This window comes from Solanum pennellii, chromosome 6 (genome assembly GCF_001406875.1).
Source record: "Solanum pennellii chromosome 6, SPENNV200".
Classification (NCBI taxonomy): Eukaryota; Viridiplantae; Streptophyta; class Magnoliopsida; order Solanales; family Solanaceae; genus Solanum; species Solanum pennellii.
This window is the reverse complement of record NC_028642.1, coordinates 38,628,238-38,650,662: the sequence shown is the minus strand read 5'-3', so window position 1 is coordinate 38,650,662 and position 22,425 is coordinate 38,628,238. Positions and strand designations below refer to the sequence as shown.

Sequence of the window (22,425 nt, the reverse complement as noted above, 5' to 3'; positions counted from 1 at the left end):
CGGGATTGATGCGAATGGAAATATTTTTCCACTTGTATATGCTTTAGTTGCACGTGAGAGTTTTGAGTCTTGGTCATGGTTTCTGAAGTTATTTTGGACACATGTTGTTTGTGAACGACAAGAAATTGATCTCATTTCTGACCCTCATCAAGGAATCTTCCAATGTGTTCAATCTTATGATTGGTTGAGTCCACCCAACACATACCATAGATTTTGTGTTCGACACTTAAAAGCAAATTTTAAAAATTTTTTGTAAAGAGTGAACTCGAAAAACTAATGTGGTTGGCTGCTACTGAGCATCAGAAGAAAAAGTTTGTGCAACGGATAGAACAAATCAAAACATTGTCTCCTGCAGCATATAAATGGTTAAATGAATTTTCTTTGGAAAAATGGACAATGTATAAGGATGGTGGTCGTAGATGGGGTGCCATGACGACAAGTGTGTCTGAATCATATAATGGTTCATTGAAAAAAGCTCGGGGGCTTCCTGTGACAGCCATGGTTCGAATGACGTTCAAAGCTCTCATTGATCGTTTTGTCGAAAGAAACAATATTGCAATTGCATTACTTCAAAGTAATATGCCATGGCCTCTTGCGATAGATAAAAAATTTATTGATTATTATCAAAGAGCTTAAGGCCACACAGATATGATAACTTACAACACTGGTGATGGAGTTTTTTAAATTCTTACTTTTGCTCATGATGGTAAAGGTGGAAATGTCCACAAGGTTACTGCAAAACGTAAGAAGTGTTCTTGTGGAAAATGGAGAAATTATCATATGCCTTGCTCGCATGCCATCAAATTTTGTGGACTTCGCGAAATCGAGCTAAAATCTTATGTAAGTAATTCTACAGTACAAAATATTACAAATGAAGATATATTGAGACATTTAACTCAGTGGGTGATGAAATATATTGGCCACCAGCTCCTTTTAATTTAATTGCAAATACTGAATATTTGCGGACAAGTGGTACGCAAGTAAGAAGCCGACTTAAGAATGATATGGATATAGCTCCGGCTTGCATGACTAGAAAATGTAGTGTTTGTAAGGAGACAGGTCACACAAAGGCACGATGTCCTACTCGATTTTAAATATATTTGTCTATGTTTTGTTTTAAGGTTGATGTATTTTTATTTTCTTGTTATTAATATTATGATATATCTATTATATTTATTTGTTGACATGAATTTAATTTTTCTTGCTGCATTTTAAATATTGTTAGTAATATATTTAAAATTGGGTATACGGTCCTGGAATATGTTGTGAATAACCAAACTGTCTCACAACACGATCAACCATGTGGCCCTCACGATAAATTTCATAAATAAGTGGCACCTGTGCCATCCAGACATGTTGTTCCGACCGACACCACTCAGCCAATCCATTAATAACATCTTCCGAATAAGATTGTCAAATAAACTATAAAAAAACAACTAAGTAAGATAATTATAAAAACAACATTGGCAGAAAAATAAAAAAAATATGTACGTGAAAATGAACAATCTTACAAAATAATTTTTTAATAACATTATGTCATATAATATCTACTTTTAAGAACCTACCAAGAATCTATGTATATGTCATTTTACTCACATAATTTTCTTGGTTAGTGAAACATAAGTGCCTCATTTAAAATAGAATAAAAATATGAATAGTTTAAAATACTAATAATATTAAATACCTGTTCATCAGTTAGATTATCTAGTACATCCTTAATCACACCGATTACAGTTCGTGCCTCATTTTGATGATTTCTACATCGCGTCCATTTACGTGCAAGCGCAGTTGAAGCCTCAAGTTGATTGGTCCTTAGAGGCTTTGGCAATGGTTGCAGGGGAATAATTCTTTCCCATGTCCAAATCTACAATAAATAAAATTCACCATTACTTAGAACATACTTAAATTTAAAAGTGTATATTACTAATATATAAAAAATATTAATCAAAAAAATATGTATACCTGCACTAAAGAGAGAAATCCACAGACTTTATTTGATTTTTTCATTGATGCACGGCATAAGCAATTATACAAATATGATAATGTGGCTGCTCCCCATGCTTGTGTTGACATTAAATCTGAATTTCTCATATCAATCAAAATGTCCAAATTAATCTTATTATTGATTTATCCGGAAATATTGATCCACCACATAACGATAACAAATATAATCTAAATCTTTGTTGCATTTCATGCTCAGTGGAGTGACCAGTAATAGCATCCAAATCTTCAATATACTCAATCAATTTATACGTTAACAATCTACTAACACAAGAAAAACAACTAGTATCGGGTAACCATCCTGTTAATTCAAAAATCATTTCTTGTCTACCAGTAATCCCTAAAGCATCAGCTCCATTTAAAATTATAGGAGTACCATCTATTACCATTCCGAATAAAATTTCAACATCTTTTAAAGTTATGGTAGCCTCGCCAGTTCGCATGTGAAAAGTATGTGTTTCTGGACGCCACCTTTCAATTAAAGCAGAAATTAATCTGGAGTCATACGACACACATCCTACATCAAGAATTCCTTTAAATCTACAATTTTGAAAATACTGACGAATGTGAGAATGTAATGGATGATATTTTATATATTGTCAAAATTCAATATCACTGCGACGCATATATAAGCAAGACTTCTCTTCTTTTAAACTACCATTCTAAATTCCTTCGGAACGATGATGAACTTGAATCTTTAATATATTATGCTCTACTGGACCAGGATGTACGTACACATTTGACGGATGCATATCTATACACAAAAAATAAAAATAAATATTAACATTAATATAAGTATCAAAAGATAGAATATATACATAATATCATATAAAAGTATAAAATAATTAAATAAATTAAAAATAAAATAAATTCAAACTCACCTTATAGAGGAAAGACTATTAAAAACTTTAGAAAATAAGAAAACTAGAAAAGATTTTAAGAACTTTGGAAAATTGAAATACTGCAATAAAATTTGAATGCACAATCATCAATTTATAACAACATAAAAGTGTAACATGTGAGTTTTACACTGTTTGCATGTGATACAAGTCAAATCAATTTATATCAAAATAAGAAATGCACTATTCAATGAATTTATAACAAAACAAAAACGCACTATTTGTATGTGAATTGACACTATATTTTATAAATGCATGTGAATTTTTTTGTAAAAATTTGAATTTTTTTTGTAAGAATTTGACATGTCAACTTTTTTTTTTAAAGCTGACATGTAATTAACTCAAAAAATTAAAAAAAATGGAGAAAATTGAAAAATAAATTTGCACAAATTTTACTACACAAAAATAGGCAAGCTTTATTTTTTAGATCAATTTTAAAAAATAATAATAAAAAAACAAAAAATTTCTTATAAAAAAAAAATGTGAAAAATTATTTTTTGTAAATGTTTGAATCTTTTTTTAAATAATTTGACATGTAAACTTTTTGTAAAATTGACATGTGATTAACTTCAAAAATAAAAATAATTTGGAGAAAATCGGAAAAAAAAATTGCACAAATTTTACCACACAAAAAAACGAAGGATTATTTTTTTTAGCAATTTTTAAAAAGAATTTAAAAAATAAAAAAATTATGAAATTCGCTGCACTGGCAGCGATTTAATTGAAATTTTAAAAAAAAATGAAAATCGCTGCCTATGCAGCGATTTAAATTTTTTAAAAAAATTATAAATCGGTGCTTAATTAAAATTAAAAAAAAAAGGAAAATCGCTCCAAAGGCAGCGTTTAATTAATTTTTTAATTTTTTTTAAAAAAAAGCTATTGCAGCGATTTATTTTAAAAAATTGACTTAAGTTTGAAAAATAATTTTAAAAAAATCGGTACACAAATCGCTTTCTGTTGCAGCGATTTTGCTTTTTTTATTTATTTTTTTTATAAAAGCTAGGCAGCGATTTGCTTTTTAGTTTTTTTTTAAAAAAAAATTCTAATAAATAATTTTAAAAAATTAAGATCAATTGCTGCCTAGGCAGTGATTTATTAAAAAATCATTTCAAAAAAATTTATATTGTAAATCGCTGCCACGGCAGCGATTTCATTTTTTAAAAAATCATTAAATTTAGCAAATCGCTGGTGTTGCAGCGATTTTGCTTTTCTCGGCGAGTAAAATCGCTGCACTACCAGCGATTTTGCCGTTTTGGTTAAATTTAAAAATTTATACACCATTTTGAAATTTTTGTTAACATTTTATATCCATTAGGCTCCGGACTCCAATTTTATATACTATTATACAAAATATTGATTTCGCCTTTTTTCTAGAACCTAAGCACCATATTTTTTCAAAAACACCTAAAAGAAACTACTCCAAATCACTCAGAATTTCAATATAGGCTTTTGAATACCAATCTTTTGCAACATTATTCACTTGAAGCATAACTTCTTTGCGAAAAATCGATTGTCAAACTTTGAAGCATTGAACTTCAATGATATTTGGACACCGATCCTCCGTAGAATTTGTGAAATAAAAATTAATAAGAATATGTTATTAGCAAATAATGGGGTTTCATTATGAAGCAATATTTTTTTAAAAAAAAAGTGTTTTTAATAAGTTAATTGAGGTGGAGACCCAAGATAATAAATTATTAAGATGATTTTTTGAAATAGAAATTCAGTTTGAAAGTAGAGTATCTGGTTGGGTCTTGTTAATTTTCTACACTTCAAGATGATGAATAACAGAGTAGATAACAATCTGAACGAAGAAAAGGATAGAGAGCCAATTTTTATTATATTAACAATGACAACACAATTCCTATTTATACAATAAGCGTAGCTAGCTTTCTATGGATTAGTTAGTTGTAACAAACTTTTAACCAACTAACTAATCTATCAATCAACTAATTTACTTATTGAATGAATTCTTTAGTCTTAATACTCCCCCTCAAGCTAGGATGAAAAATATCAAGAATTCCTAGCTTGGATAGAAAGAACTGACGCTTTGACTATTCCAAGTCCATTTGTAAGTAAGTCTGCCAACTGAGCTTTAGTTCCAACACGTTTGGTTTGATCAAGCCATCTTTGAGCTTCTCTCTCACAAAATGGCAGTCTATATCAATATGCTTAGTTCTTTCATGGAAGATTGGGTTAGAAGCAATTTGCATAGCTGTTTTACTGTCACAACATAGCTTGACTGGAGTTTTGACATCAATTTTCAAATCCTTCAGCAAACCAAATAATTAAATAATTTCTGAAACTGCCGCTGCCATACTTCTGTACTCAGCCTCAGCTGAAACCCTACTCATTGTATGTTGTTTCTTTGATTTCCATGAGACCATGGACTCTCAAAGCATGATGACATATCCTGTTACTGATCTCCTAGTATTGGGACATGCTGCCCAATCTGAATCGCAAAATGCTGTCAAGTTTGTAATTGAACCTTTCTTTAATAATACTCCTTATCCTGGTGATCCCTTTAGGTATCTAAGGACTCTTAGTGCTGCATCCCTATGTGACTTCTTGGGATGTTGCATAAATTAACTTAGGACCTGTACTGCAAAACAAATGTTTGGTCTAGTTATTGTTAGATAAAGTAGATTTTCTATTAACTATTGATAACTATGTACATCAATCATAACAAGATCATCTTTATTTCCAACCAATGAATCATACTCTATTGTAGTGAGCTTAGTATTCAATTCCATAGGTGTAGAAACTAGCTTAGCACCACTTAACCCCACAGCGGACAACAACTCCAAAGTAAACTTTCTCTGATTGAGTAAAATGCCCTTATATGATCTCAATATCTCAATTGCCAGGAAGTATCTAATTTGTCCCAAGTCTTTTACTTTGAATTTGTTGTGTAAAGTCTTTTGAGCATTCTCAATCAAACTCTGATTGTTCCCTATAATTAACAAATCATCAACATACACAAGGATCATCACTATATCATCACCTGACTGTTTTTTGAACAACGAATGATCATGTGAATTCTGAACATATCCTGCTTCTAATAGAGCATTAGAAAATTTTATATTTCATTGTCTAGATGCCTGCTTTAAACCATATAAAGACTTAGTCAATTTACATACTCTAGTCTCCCCCTGTCTGTGAAAACCTTGTGGCAAAGCCATATAAACTTCTTCATATAAATTACCCTATAAGAATTCATTACTAACATCCATCTGAATGAGAGGTCAATCTTTTGAAGCTGCAATTGTAATGAGAGTTCTCACTGTTACCATCTTAGCAACTGGTGAGAAGGTCTCATGGTAATCTAACCTCTCTTTTTTACTATACCCCTTAGGTACCAACCTTGCCTTGTACTTGTCTATAGATCCATCAGCATTATTTTTTATTTTCAATACCCACTTAGAGCCAATTGCTTGTTTACCTGGTGGCAAATCCACTATATCCCAGGTATGATTACTTTCTAAAGCAGCAATCTCGTCAGTCATAGTTTTTACCCATCTGTCATCTAAAGATGCTTCTCTAAATGATTTTGGTTCCACTGGTTGAGAAAAGGTACCCAAATAGGCTTGGTAAGAGGCTGACAAATGACAATATTGAAGGTAATTGGAAATAGGATATGCACAATTTGCAGAAGACTTTGGATTAGTAATGTAGTCATCAAGCCAAGTAGGTGGTTCAGAAATTCTGGGAGGTCTTGTTTTTGTTTGCGGAATTTTGGTTGTTTGTGTATCTGGTAATGGAACCTGATTTCTTCATTTAGAGAAATATTGTCTTCTGAGATTTTAGTCACTGCATCAACCATTGTATCAATTTTAAGTGGTTCAATACCACATTCACATGATTCATCCACTGTTGTATCTAACACAACTAGAACCATACCACCAGTGGAATATACAGTACTCAATTCTGTACTATTTAACTCAAACATGTCTAACTCAGGAGACAAATTTCCTGTTTGATAAGGAGAGATATGTTCTCTGAAGACTACATCTCTGCTTACAAAGAAAGCCTTCTCAACTAAATCATACAATTTGTAACCTTTTTTGAACTTCAGAATATCCTAGAAACACTGACCTTCTAGCTCTAGAAGCAAACATATCTCCTTTTGGTAACTTGGATGCATAACATAGACAATCAAAAACTTTCAAGTGATCTATACTAGGTACTTTCTGATGTAACATCTCATAAGGAGATTTCCCTCCTAGTACTTCAGTCGGCAATTTGTTTATCAAGTACACAACAGTCCTAACACACTCTCCCCAGAAAAAAATAGAAAGAGAGCTTTGAAACCTTAAAGCTCTTGCAACTTCTAAGATATAAGTTGACACCCAATTTTGACCGACCTTTAACCATTTCTAGGAATACTTTTTGATTAAATACGTATTTTAAATTTTAGAATTTTTAGTCGACTTTGCTTGAAAATCATATATATTAGTATGTTTTACTTTATAAAATTATCGTAAATATTACTAAAATATTTTACAATTATTAATGAATTTCAAATGTTTTAAAAATTTAAATGATTTTCAATTACAAAAATACTTTAATATAGTATTTTAATTAAATAGTAATTCCTACACTTTCCTTAAAATTATTCAAATTCTAGCCTATTATATTATAATTTCTTCCAATTCTAGCCACTCCAATTAAAATTTTATTACAATCATAGCCACTCTTTCATTTCAATTCTAGACAATTTAATTGCAATTTTAGCCATTCCAATCCTCCAACCAATTTGATTTTAATTTTTCATCTTTTAATCTCATCCATCCATCTTAAAAAATAATTCCTAGATCTAATCCTAGCTCTTCATTTCAAATTAGATCAACGGTTGAGATCAACTTTTCCTATCTCTCTTTAACACCAAAAGATCTAAACCTAAAAAGATTTTTTTTTCCCTCTCTCCTCCTCTCCCCCTTCCTCACCTCCCTCTCCAGCCGCCCCCTTTTCTCCCTACATTTTTTCGGCGACCCTCACTTCTTCTCCCTCTCCCTTCGTCTTTCTCCCCTTCCCGTCCTCCTCCTCTTCTCTCCTTCATCGCCTCTTCTCCTCCCTTCTCTCTCCCCTCACCGGTGACCTCCCTTCCTCCCTCCTCCCGTCTCCCTCGTTATTTTTTCTTTTCTGGCAGGGACGCAGGCAGCAGCTCCGACAACACCAGCAGCGAGAAGCAGCAGCGACGGAGACTGCTCCGACCGGCGACGCCCCTTTCCTCCGGTTCCTCCCCCCCTCCCTTCTTCCTCTTTATCTCCTCTTCTCCCGCCTTCCTCTCCTCCTTTCTCTCCCTTTCCCTCTTCTTCCCTTCTTTCTCCCTCCGTTTCCTCCTCTGTCGCCACCCGCTCCCTCTCGCTCCCTTTCTTTTCACCTACTTCTTTTGCAGGCAGCAACTCGAGAACCAGCAAACACCAGCAACAACAGAGAGCAGCTCCGATGATCAGCAACTCCAGCGGCTCCGGCCAGCAAACACAAGCAGCAGCACCAAGCGAGGAGAACAACCAGCAGCCAGACGAGGACCACCGGAACCAGCAGCAAGCTCCGGTGGAGCATCTATTTGTCAAGGATTTCGAGTTATTAAAAAATGGATCTTAACAGATTTGTCCAGGTTAGTGTTCTTGTGTGATTTATCATTCAAGTTCTTAGTTTCATTATTAAATATGATTGTTTTTTTTTGTATACTATCGTAAAAAATCATCCCTTAATTGTAAAGTTACATTGAGATACTGTTGATGTTGTTCACTGATGAAATTGATAATCTTCAATTTAATCGATGCCTTATATTTTGCTTCTGCAGATCAACTTGTTACTATCTATTGATAATAAGAGTTTACTTTTTGATTAATTCTCCAATTGATGATTTTCTTGCAAATTTGCTCACTCATCTAATTACTCTTAATAGTTTCTTCTAATTGCCCTTTTCTATTAATAGTTGATGATAAATATGTGCTGATTTGGCTTATCTTTCGAATAAGAAAAATATTATGCAATTTTGCCTAAATATTCTATCTTCCTTATTGCTAATATTTTAGTTAGGTTCGGATTCAATTGAATCATTGTGATTGTGGTAAATATTTACTTTTCCTTCTAGAGATAATGCTTTGTCCTTATTTAAATATGTGCAGATTTTTAGTCACCTATTTTTGGTAAAAGATCTCCAATGATTGCTTCTATTATTTGTTTAAGAAAAATTGCCAAGATATGCTCTTATTAATTATTTTCTCCCTAAATTGTGTGCCCCTCTTTGCTATATAAGAGACCCCCTTTGCATTCTTTTAACAAACATTCACATCTTTGAGAAGAATTCACATTATCCAACACATTCACTCTCAATCACAAGTTGTCTCATCACTCCTCATTCTCTCATTGCTCTCTTGCTACTCTTAAAATACATTAAGATTCCGGTAAACATTCAAGTGTTCTTCTTCGCTACTTTGCTACTTTGATTTTGTTCGAGTAAAAGTTGGATCAATTTGTTTTCATTGCTACCATCTCTTTTGCTTAACTGGTTAGTATTCTTAGCATTTACATTATCCTTGCATTCACACATTTGTGTAAGTTATTTTCTGTTCTTTTCTATATATATAATTCGTCATTAAATAATTACATATGTGTCTCATCTTGACTAAATAAATTGTGATTACTTGTGTAGTTATTTGATTGCTTTGACAGGTTTCAAACTTGAAGTTCAAGTTGAAGATTAGCCATGAAGAAAGATTTATTTGTTTAATTCATATATTTGAATCTATATTTTTCTTATTTATTTATTTGAATTTTGTAATATTTGTATAACTCTAAAGCTCTCATATATAAATTTATTTGGGGGATCGTCTAAGGGAAGTGGATTTACATGCTACTTGTTCATTTTAATTTTTTTAAAGTTAGAAATCATGCCTATAGGTTTATTCTATTTTTAAATCTTTAACCACCTAGAATTATTGTTTGTAGGTGTTGTAATCTAACCAATTTTAAACATGCTTGATGCTTTGTTTGTTAATAAGTTTAAAAATAACTAGATTTCATTAATTTTTGAATGTTAAAATCAAATCCTAATAATTTAGTAGGCTGTTAGATGTTAAAAAATATGTTATAACTTTTCAGCATTGTCTTATCGCGTAGAAACCATGCCGAAGGATTAAAATGTTCATATCATTTAGATTTACAAAATCATCATATATGTGTTACTCCGTTTTTGAACACCTAGAAATCATGTTTATAGGTTTGTAAATAAAACTTTAGCATACCCACTCCAATAAAATTTATTGTGCATATTCCCCCCCCCCTCCTAAATTAACTAATATTATCAATTAGTATTCTTATTTGTCCTCTTGAAGATTTTGCACTTATGATGCAATATGTTGTTTTCTTAAAATAATAAAATAAAATCATTTCATGCATTTAACAAATTACTTGGTTTTTGAATATATTTCATAGTAAAATCTTTGAATTTAATAAATTTACTACATTAATGTTCTACTTTTTTTTTCTTCTTACAAAGTTTTGCAACATGATTTTTAAAAGTCATTATTCAATCCTCCTTTAAAACTTTAAATTGATTATGACATTGTTTTCTTTTAAAAATAAAATTATAAGCACTATCTCCTAACCTATCGTTAGTGGGAAAGTCAAAGGAATTATGAGGTCTAATTCCAATTTTTTAAACCGACGCGTCCTCGGAAGTACCACCTACCCATTTTTAAAGGAATTATGTGTATTTATATGTAAATATTCATGTGCCTATATGCAAAATGAATCTTTTAAATCATTTTCAAAAATATAAACTATTGTTATTTTTCTAAGACCGACCTCAAATCAAAATTGTTTCTATGGTGGAGGAGCGCGATTAACAATATTGTGGCATCAACCCTATAAAGAAACAAACATTTTTTAAAAAAAATAAAATTTCTATTCAAAATTTGCTCAATTTTTCAAAACTTTACTTTCACACATATCAATTGCTTAATATTTGCAATATTTGTTTATCACATAGATCATATGCTCAAATAATAAATAATTGAAGTAATCTTAATGGTTTATTTGAGGTAGCTTAAAATAAAAAAAAATAAAAATTTTATTGGCTTATCTATTTGTCTATTTTTGTCTCCTCGCTTATCTTTATCTAATTGATTAGTATTTGTTGTGTTTATTATTTCTATCACCTTCTAGCATGCTTAATATTAATTGAAATAATAACATAAGCTATTTGTTCGATTTGTTTATAACATAGTCTCGTATGTTAAAATAAAAAAAATAAATAAAAAAATTTAATTGTTTATTTATTGCTATCACCTAGCCTTGCATATCTAAACTAAATAAAAATAATAAAATAGTCTTAATTATTTTATATTTGTTATCACTTAGCAAGCTTAAATAAACTAATAAATGAAGTGACCTTGATTGCTACTTGTAACCCCCACATAGATTGCATGAGATACGGCCGGGACCCACATTTGTGGACCTCGAGGGATGCCTAACACCTTCCCCTCGAGGTAATTTGAACGCTCACCCTAATCTCTGGCTCGTTGACCTTAGCTAGACTTAGTTAGGTTAGATAGGTGCCCTAACGCGCCTTAATTCGTTAGGTGGCGACTCCAAACTCAAAATCCCAAAAGAGTTGTTAGGTCGTGCACAAAGCCCATTTTTGCGAAAAATGGGGCGCGACATAATGGCGACTCCGCTGGGGATATTAGGTTCTTACCATTACGTGTTAATTGTTTATTTATGTGGGATTTACTTTATTTTTGTCATTTAATTTTTTGTTAGGTGCTTACCATGTTTAGTTTATTTTGTTGCCTTATTTACTGTCTTCACTCCATGTTCCATCCCTTTCCCTTTTCCTTAATTGTTTATTACCATGTTTCACCTCTTCCCTTTTCCCTTATTTGCTTAATTACATGTTTATCCCATACCCTCTTTCCTTATTTGCGTGATCTTTTAATATCTTTATATGTTTGAATTCCTATATTTATTCATGCTTATTTATCTATTTATTGTTTATAAACTGTCTATATGTTTCCGCTTTCCAACTTAAATGCTAAGTGTTTATTGCTTTGATAACTGGCATTTCGCTCATACCTCCCCCAATTGGGACCCTCTTCCTTTTTTTTATTTTGTTCTCGTGATGTTGTGCCTTTGCACCTCTCACAACTACTCCAATTTTATTCAAATACCCATTATAGCGAGTCGGCATATGCGTGGACGTAACGGATAGTTTTACTACCGCGAAACCACGAGCCTCTCGCATTGAATTCTTTTCAAGTCCGTGTCAAGCCAACTCTTAGAAGTCCTTGTTAGGTCATACATGCTGCATAAACCATAGGTGGTTTGACCATTGGCGTCAATCCACATAATTAGTAGCCACCCTATTGTCTAAAGGGCCCCAACACCCTTTAGACAAATTGCATACTTATGTGTCAATTTGATAATCATATTTAAATCAAGTCATTATGTCAAAATGGAGTTAAACACTTTCTTTGACTCTAAACTTCAATTTGGAAAAGTATAACTTGAATCAATTATGTGACCTTATTCTATTAACTGTTATAATTGTCCCACTTTGAGGGTATTGTGTCATTTATTTGAAATTATAATTTTGGCTCACTATATAATCACTCGCTTTTGTGTTTATTTACTTCTTTGACTAAAGTTTGTCTAGTATTTGGATTTTGGGCTCGACTAAGAATCTGCAATATGACAAACATGTTCAACCTTCGAAAAAATCACACCTCTTCTCGTCCAACACAAAGTACCTTTTGGACCATCTCTCCTCGTCCTACTCAGACCCTCTCTCAACAAAGGTCTCCCACACGCCTCAACTTTGATACTTTACAATATGAGAGAATAGGTGACAAAATAGAGAAGTCTAAGCTAGATGCTCTGCAGCGAAAAATGCATGACTTGGAGAAAAAAGTGAATGGAGGACTAAACTCAATACCTACTCATGACCTAAGGTATAAAAATTTATGCCTACACCCAGGAGTTGAATTGCCGTCGGGATTTAAAATTCCAAAATTCAACATGTTCGACGGACGTGGGGATCCAGTAGCACATCTCAAAGATTTTTGTAGCAGGCTAGTTGGCTTAGAAAATAATGAACCTCTCCTAATGAGGTTATTTATTCAAAGCTTATCAGGAATAGCCTTCACTTGGTACGTCAAACAAGACTTCGACAAATGGCTCGCATGGGAAGACATGGCTCGAGACTTTGTGGAACAATACAAGTTTAATAAAAAGGTTGACCCTACAATGTTAAATTTGCTCAAATTGAAGAAATTAAGTCATGAATCTTTTGAGGAATATGTCATACGGTGGAGAACGGAAGCCTCCAAAATACGTCACTTACCGCATGAAGAGGAGTTGGTCCAAACTCTCATCAGATCACTTGAGGGTATATACTACGAAACCCTGTTCTTCGCTGGTATTTCAAAGTTTCGACAGTCTAATTCGAATTGGAAAAGAGTTAGAATATGGCATTCAATCTGAAAGAATTACTGATACACAAATTCCTCTCCAAGTCCTGAAAAAATCATTAAATGAAAGGAACGAAGATGCATCAACCTATGTACCTCTGAAACAAAGTAATCAGAATATTGAGCAAATTCGTGCTATTCTTGAGCCTTCCAACCCTCAAGTATCTCAACATAAAGTGAGGAAACCTCGTGTCTTCACTCCCTTAAGGGAAACTTTGACCGACATTTTCCAGAGATTATGGGCTAAAGGACTTCTAAGACCAATAAATAGATGGAATCCCAAGCACTCTACTTCAAACTTTGATCTATCCAAAAATTGTGCCTATCATTCAAACATTCAAGGTCATGACACCGAAGTATGTGCAGCATTGAGAAATAAGATTCAGAATATGATTGAAAAAGGAAAAATTATAGTGCAACAAGGACCACAAAACAACAATTGCAATCCTTCTATGGCGAATACATTCATCGTTCAAGCAGATCCTACAAAGATGTACGTTAGGCACTTGACAAGGAAGCGTAAATCACATCAGAGAAATTGAAGGACAAGACTCTTATGAACAAAGTTGGCTTTATTGTTCTCAGACCTTATGCCCAAAGCCTTCCTCATTCCTTTCATTTTTCCTTGTAATTCTGAATTACGTTTGACCTGATTTCCTTTTTGGATATGTAGGCAACCCTTGATGGGTCCGGTCTCTATCAAATAAATTTCCTTTCTTTCCCATGGTCATTCAAAACACTCATTTACAAATTCAAATCTAGGCTAATTGACAATCCATGAACATAATTGACACTTGAATTCAAAGTCGAGCCTTAATGTCCAAATACAAGACAATCACTTTCTTTGGAACTTACAATTTTTCTTTGAGTGAAGCAGGATCAAAAATTCCCTACTAATAAACTAAGGCAGAATTTTTGAGTAAACCTCAAAAATTTTCATAGAGTAACAAAGTGAGTATATATCTTATACTCTAAACTGGGGCAGAAATTTTTGAGAAATCCTCAAAAATTTCATCACAACGGAATGCAACTCTAAAGGCAAAACAAGCACAGGTATGACCATCTCTCGCCTTTTGAATTTATGATTTTTCTCTGGATGCAGGAATAAATTATATATGAGCGTACTGTCATATTTAGGAGCTCCTATGTAAGTCATACTATCCTCAGATTATTTTTGAAGAGGCTATTATCAATTTTCTTCTACGACTGATTGAATATATATTTAAGCTCTCCCGCCTTATTATAATACGACATTTAGGCTCTTCCGCCTTACAATAGGATACTTAGGCTCTTCTGCCTTACAATACGATGTTTAGGCTCGTCTGCCTTACAATACGACATTTAGGCTCGTTTGCCTTACAATACGACATTTAGGCTCTTCCGCCTTACAATAGGATGTTTAGGCTTTTCCGCCTTAAAATATGATGTTTATGCTCGTATGCCTTACAATATACCATTTAGACTCTTCTGCCTTACAACAGGATGCTTACATACATCTACCTTACAACCAAACATTTTCCGTCTATAGTATTATATCGCTATACTATCAAATCTATTGGAGTTTGACGTTATTCTTCGGAGATGGATTTTAATCCTTCAAGAAGTTTAAGACTATCAAGGCTTGCACTACGTTTCAAACAGATAAGCTTCTTATCACCTCTTGTCATTTATTTAGAACTCATATTTTATTATTATTGGACATACTTTATCTATTTATAAGCTAACATTTTATCTAGAATTTGCAGATATGATTGATCGCCCCTGATTACAATTATCATGTTATCACCTATCACAACAAAGACCCTATCAATTCTTTGCTCCGATCCTTGCTCAAAGGCTGATAACCTCACTCTATCATGCTCTTCCTGCTTTCCTGTCATACTCTTTTAGCCTCTCAATCTCTCTCTTCTCGCTACTGTAATCTTATCCATTCATACGGATATCGTGCCTTCTGAATACCTTAGCGCTCTTTCAACTTTTAAGAGTTTCATTTGCTCTTGAATCTAGAACTACAGACAACCTGATTCTCGTATAACCAGAGATATGTAGGCGACTTAATACCAAGGTCTCAGTCGTACCCTTTTTCAACTCTATATCGTTTCAATTGATCCAACTGACATCTCTCGTCGGTCGGACAAAATCGGCTACTAAGTCAACGTTGGTTGCCCGACAATTCATTCTTCATTCTCAATCAACCAAGGGGCAGCTGTTGACACACAATTTTTACCGACCTTTAACCATTTCTAGGAATACTTTTCGATTAAATACATATTTTAAATTTTAGAATTTTTAGTCGACTTTGCTTGAAAATCATATATGTTAGTATGTTTTACTTTATAAAAATATCATAAATATTACTAAAATATTTTACAATTATTAATGAATTTCAAATGTTTTAAAAATTTAAATGATTTTCAATTACAAAAATATTTTAATGTAGTATTTTAATTAAATCGTAATTCCTACACTTTCCTTAAAATTATTTAAATTCAAGCCTATTCTATTATAATTTCTTCCAATTCTAGCCACTCCAATTAAAATTTTATTACAATCATAGCCACTCTTTCATTTCAATTCTAGCCAATTTAATTGCAATTTTAGCCATTCCAATCCTCCAACCAATTTGATTTTAATTTTTCATCGTTTAATCTCATCCATCCATCTTAAAAAATAATTCCTAGATCTAATCCTAGCCCTTCATTTCAAATTAGATCAACGGTTGAGATCAACTTTTCCTATCTCTCTTTAACACCAAAAGATCTAAACCAAAAAAGATTTTTTTTCCCTCTCTCCTCCTCTCCCCCTTCCTCACCTCCCTCTCCAGCCGCCCCCTTTTCTCCCTACATTTTTCCGGCGACCCTCTCTTCTTCTCCATCTCCTTCATCTTTCTCCCCTTCCCGTCCTCCTCCTCTTCTCTCCTTCTCTCTCCCCTCACCGGCGTCCTCCTTGCCTCCCTCCTCCCGTCTCCCTCGTTATTTTTTCTTTTCTGGCAGGGACGCAGGCAGCAGCTCCGACAACACCAGCAGCGAGAAGCAGCAGCGATGGAGGCTGCTCCGACCGGCGACGCCCCTTTCCTCCGCTTCCTCCCCCCTCCCTTCTTCCTCTTTATCTCCTCTTCTCCCGCCTTCCTCTCCTCCTTTCTCCCCTTTCCATCTTCTTCCCTTCTTTCTCCCTCTGTTTCCTCCTCTGTCGCCACCCTCTCCCTCTCGCTCCCTTTCTTTTCACCTACTTCTTTTGCAGGCAACAACTCGAGAACCAGCAAACACCAGCAACAACAGAGAGCAGCTCCGATGATCAGCAACTCCAGCGGCTCTGGCCAGCAAACACAAGCAGCAGCACCAAGCGAGGAGAACAACCAGCAGCCAGACGAGGACCATCGGAACCAGCAGTAAGCTCCGGTGGAGCATCTATTTGTCAAGGATTTCGAGTTATTAAAAAATGAATCTTAACAGATTTATCCAGGTTAGTGTTCTTGTGCGATTTATCATTCAAGTTCTTAGTTTCATTATTAAATATGATTGTTTTTTTTGTATACTATCGTAAAAAATCATCCCTTAATTATAAAGTTACATTGAGATACTGTTGATGTTGTTCACTGATGAAATTGATATTCTTTAATTTAATCTATGCCTTATTATTTGCTTCTGCAGATCAACCTGTTACTATATATTGATAATAAGAGTTTGCTTTTTGATTAATTCTCCAATTGATGATTTTCTTGCCAATTTGCTCACTCATCTAATTACTCTTAATAGTTTCTTCTAATTGCCCTTTTTATTAATAGTTGATGATAAATATGTGCTGATTTGGCTTATCTTTCGAATAAGGAAAATATTATGCAATTTAGCCTAAATATTCTATCTTCCTTATTGCTAATATTTTAGTTAGGTTCGGATTCAATTGAATCATTGCGATTGTGATAAATATTTAATTTTCCTTCTAGAGATAATGCTTTGTCCTTATTTAAATATGTGCAGATTTTTAGTCACCTATTTTTGGTAAAAGATCTCCAGTGATTACTTATATTATTTGTTTTAAGAAAAATTGCCAAGATATGCTCTTATTAATTATTTTCTGTTGGGTTTTAGCAAGTGTGAATGGGAAAAGAAAAGAGAGAATATGAAATGTGAGGGAACTACTTCTGAGGGAAAATGAAAAGTCATTTGCAAAGTGCAAATGAAAAGTCATTTCTTATAAATTTGCAGGTAACAGTAACATTCCGAAAAGTTGTTACTCCTTCTGAAAAGTCGTTACTTTTCGAAAAGTCGTTACTTTCCAAAAAGTAGTTATTTTCCTAACAGACACAATTTTTTGAAAAGTTGTTATTTTTTCCAAAAGACACAACTTTCTGGATAAAATGGGTCTGAACAGATTTCACTGAACAGACATGTTCCTTGCTGAAAATGGCTATAAAAGGAAGTCAATTTTTGATTTTTTAATCACTGAAAATTTTTTCTTTCTCTGCATTTATTTTTCTCTCAAATAAAATCAAAGTGTCGATCGACTGAGTCTGTGTGACTTGTTGCTGTTCTTAAGTTCGTTGAAGTTAAAGAAGTTTGAGGTACCGCTATTTCTTTAACAGGTTTAATCCGTTTTATCTTGGGAGAAATTAATCCATAACCTTGGGTACAGTGAGGGGATTAAATTTCTTAAGGACACAGAGTAGTTTCTGTGGACTCGGATTAATTCTTGTATTTTATATTTTTTCTGCTTCATCTTATTTCTGTTTCTGTTTCTGTTTATTAACTTTATAAATACAAGTTATTGTAAGAATAACAATCTTAAGAAATTTAACAGTTTCTGTATTTGAGGTTTCTGGAGATTAAAACCTTTATGGTTTTCTACTCTGCTTGAATTTTTAAAATTCATTCGATTAACGATTAAAAGAACATAAAAACTTTATCGTTAAATCAGAAACAGTTTGTGTAAAGATTTGTTCTTTACTGTTAGTATTTTAAATACTTAATTTATCTGCCATTTGTGACAGAAAAAAAAATAAAAATGACTAATTCAAGTCAAACAAATGCTGGAACAGTAAGTGCTGCAACAACGATTGCACATAATCGTTCAAATGCTGCCTTAGCACCGGCTGAGAAACCTGCAAAGTTTTCTGGAGTCGACTTTAAGAGATGGCAGCAAAAGATGTTCTTCTATCTCACTACGTTGAGTCTGCAGAAGTTCATCAATGAGAATGTTCCTGTTATGTCAGATGAAACTCCGACTGATGAACGATTCTTGGTAACAGAAGCATGGACACACTCAGATTTTTTGTGTAAAAATTATATTTGAGTGGTCTGCAAGATGATCTGTACAATGTGTACAGCAATGCAAAAACCTCAAAAGAACACTGGGATGCTTTAGAAAAGAAGTACAAAACAGAAGATGCCGGAATGAAGAAATTCATTGTGGCAAAATTTCTGGACTTTAAGATGATAGACAGTAAGACTGTCGTCACCCAAGTTCAAGAATTACAGGTCATAATCCATGATCTCCTTGCTGCAGGTATAAATTTATTTAATGCCTATGTTAGAAATATTAAGTTTTCCCTTAATACTCACATAACCTTTAATGTAGGATTGATTGTGAATGATGCTTTTCAAGTGGCTGCAATTATTGAAAAGTTACCTCCATTGTGGAAGGACTTTAAAAACTACTTGAAACACAAACGCAAGGAGATGACTGTTGAAGATCTCATAGTAAGGTTGAGAATCGAAGAGGATAATAAGGCTGCAGAAAAGAGGTCACGTGGTAATTCAGCAATATCTGGAGTAAATTTTGTTGAAGAAGATTCCACAAAATTAAAGAAAAGAAAGAAAGCATCTGGTCCAAAAAGCAATCCTCCTAAGAAGAAATTCAATGGAAACTGCTTTAATTGTGGTAAACATGGTCATAGGGCTAATGAATGCCGGGGTCCTAAGAAGGACAAGAAAAAGAAGGATCAAGCAAACTTGGCTGAATCCAAAGGAGAAATGGACGATCTCTGTGCAATGCTTTCAGAATGTAACTTGGTTGGAAATCCAAGAGAATGGTGGATAGATTCTGGTGCCTCATGCCATGTTTGTGCCAACAAAGAATTATTTTCATCATATACTCCAGCACTTACAGATGAAAAATTGTTTATGGCAAACTCCGCTGTTGCAAAGGTGGAAGGAACTGGCAAAGTCCTATTAAAGATGACATCAGGCAAGGTGGTGACTTTGAATAGGGTCTCATATGTTCCAGAATTGAGAAAGAATTTAGTTTCAATTCCTGTTCTGACCAAGAATGGATTTAAATGTGTATTTGTTTCTGATAAAGTAGTAGTAAGCAAAAATGATATGTATGTAGGAAAAGGCTACCTTAGTGATGGCCTTTTCAAACTCAATGTAATTGCAGTTGATATGAATAAAGATTTTGCTTCTTCTTACTTGCTTGAGTCTAAATGTTTATGGCATGAACGTTTGGGACACGTTAATAACAAAACCTTGCGAAAACTGATTAACTTAAATATTTTGCCAAAATTTGAGTGCAATAAATCAAAATGTCAAATTTGTGTTGAATCTAAGTATGCTAAGCATTCTTATAAATCTGTTGAAAGGAATTCAAATCCTTTAGAATTGATTCACACTGATATTTGTGACATGAAGTCAACACCATCACGTGGTGGGAAAAAGTATTTCATAACTTTTATTGACGATTGCACTAGATATTGTTATGTCTATTTGCTAAATAGTAAGGATGAAGCAATAGATGCATTTAGGCAATATAAAACTGAAGTTGAAAATCAGTTAGATAAAAAGATCAAAATGATCAGAAGTGATAGAGGTGGAGAATATGAATCTCCATTTGCAGAAATATGTTTAGAAAATGGAATAATCCATCAAACTACTGCTCCCTACACTCCTCAGTCTAATGGAATTGCAGAAAGAAAAAACCGAACTTTAAAAGAAATGATGAATGCTTTACTTATAAGTTCAGGTTTACCACAGAACTTGTGGGGGGAAGCTATCCTTACAGCAAATCAGATACTTAACAGAGTGCCTCACTCAAAGACAAATGTAATTCCATATGAGAAATGGAAAGGTAGAAAACCCAATTTGAAATATTTCAAAGTGTGGGGGTGTCTAGCCAAAGTCCAAGTTCCTATACCTAAGAGGGTAAAAATAGGACCTAAGACTGTGGATTGTGTATTCATTGGATATGCCACAAACAGTAAGGCATGTCGATTTTTGGTTCATAAGTCCGAACATCCGGATATTCATGATAATACGGTAATGGAATCAGATAGTGCTGAATTTTTTGAACATATCTATCCGTATAAAACTAGACTTGAGTCATCTAGTGGGGGATCTAAACAACCCAGAGAAGAACCAAAAGAGAATGAACAAAATGAAGAAAGTCCAAGACGCAGTAAACGTCAAAAGACATCTACTTCATTTGGATCAGATTTTGTAACATTTCTTCTTGAAAGTGAGCCTCAAACATTCAAGGAAGCAATGTTGTCTAGCGACTCAACCTCTTGGAAGGAGGCTGTTAATAGTGAAATTGAATCAATCTTAAGCAATCATACTTGGGAGTTGGTTGATCTTCCTCCAGGGAACAAACCCTTGGGTTCAAAATGGATCTTTAAAAGGAAGATGAAAGATGATGGAACTATTGAAAAATATAAAGCAAGACTTGTTGTCAAAGGTTTTAGACAAAAAGAAGGTCTTGATTATTTTGACACATACTCGCCAGTGACTAGGATTACATCAATTCGGATGTTAATTGCACTAGCTGCAGTATACGGTCTTGAAATTCATCAAATGGATGTGAAAACAGCCTTCTTAAATGGAGAGCTTGAAGAGGAAATTTACATAGAACAGCCTGAGGGTTTTGTAGTTCCTGGTAAAGAAAAGAAAGTGTGCAAACTTATTAAGTCACTTTATGGGCTAAAACAAGCACCAAAACAATGGCATGCAAAGTTTGATCAAACCATGTTGTCAAATGGATTTAAGATCAATGAATGTGATAAATGTGTTTACATTAAAGATACTCCAAATCAGGAAGTTATTTTATGCCTATATGTAGATGATATGCTTATAATGAGCAAAGACATTGCTAATATAAAAGCTACAAAGCGTATGCTTGCTAGTAAGTTTGATATGAAAGATTTAGGAGTTGCTGATGTGATATTAGGAATTAAAATTCTTAAAACTCCTAACGGTCTAGCATTGTCTCAAACTCATTATATTCAAAAGATACTTGAAAAATTCAAATTTTTGAATTTTAAAAGGGCAAAGACTCCAATTGATGTAAATCTTCATCTTGCAAAGAATAAAGGCGAAAGTCAGTCTCAATTGGACTATGCTAGCGTATTGGGAAGCTTAATGTATGTCATGAATTGTACACGACCAGACATAGCTTGCGCTATCAGTAAACTGAGTCGATACACAAGTAATCCTAATCATAATCATTGGTTGGCAATGAAGAGAGTTTTGGGATACTTAGATGACACTCAAAACTATGCTTTACATTACAACAGATATCCAGCCGTTCTTGAAGGATATAGTGATGCAAATTGGATTACTGGGTCAACTGAAACAAAATCCACAAGTGGATACGTTTTTACTATTGGTGGAGGAGCAATATCTTGGAAATCATCCAAACAAACATGTATAGCTCGCTCTACAATGGAGTCTGAATTCATTGCTTTAGACAAGGCAGGTGAAGAAGCTGAATGGCTCCGGAATTTCTTAGAAGATATTCCATTTTGGCCCAAACCAATGGCCCCTATATGCATACATTGTGATAGTCAAGCTGCAATAGGAAGGGCTGGAAGCATTATGTATAACGGCAAGTCTCGTCACATAAGACGAAGACATAACTCTGTGAGACAACTACTCTCTAGTGGAATTATCACAATTGACTATGTGAAGTCAAAAGATAATGTGTCGGATCCACTTACAAAAGGCCTAAATAGAGAGGGAGTTGAGAAATCATCGACGGGAATGGGACTATGGCCGAGAACAAGTCATCGTGGCGGTAACTCTACCTAGAAGACTGGAGATCCCAAGATCTAGGTT

The 22,425-nt window shown here is 33.7% G+C and overlaps 1 protein-coding gene and 2 pseudogenes across 1 annotated transcript; 2 read left to right on the top strand and 1 right to left on the bottom strand.

Annotated features, from left to right (window-relative positions):
* Nucleotides 1-276: 276 nt before the first annotated feature.
* On the top strand, nt 277-1,076 carry LOC114077634 (annotated as a pseudogene).
* A 149-nt stretch (nt 1,077-1,225) lies between these two features.
* Nucleotides 1,226-2,955, bottom strand: LOC107023728 (annotated as a pseudogene).
* Nucleotides 2,956-6,505: 3,550 nt separating this feature from the next.
* Nucleotides 6,506-9,628, top strand: LOC114077633. The gene is made up of 3 exons (XM_027917935.1): nt 6,506-6,520; nt 7,808-8,520; nt 9,585-9,628. The coding sequence occupies exons 1-3, from the start codon at nt 6,506-6,508 to the stop codon at nt 9,595-9,597; spliced, it is 741 nt and encodes a 246-aa protein (XP_027773736.1). The 3' UTR covers nt 9,598-9,628.
* The last annotated feature ends 12,797 nt before the right edge of the window (nt 9,629-22,425 follow it).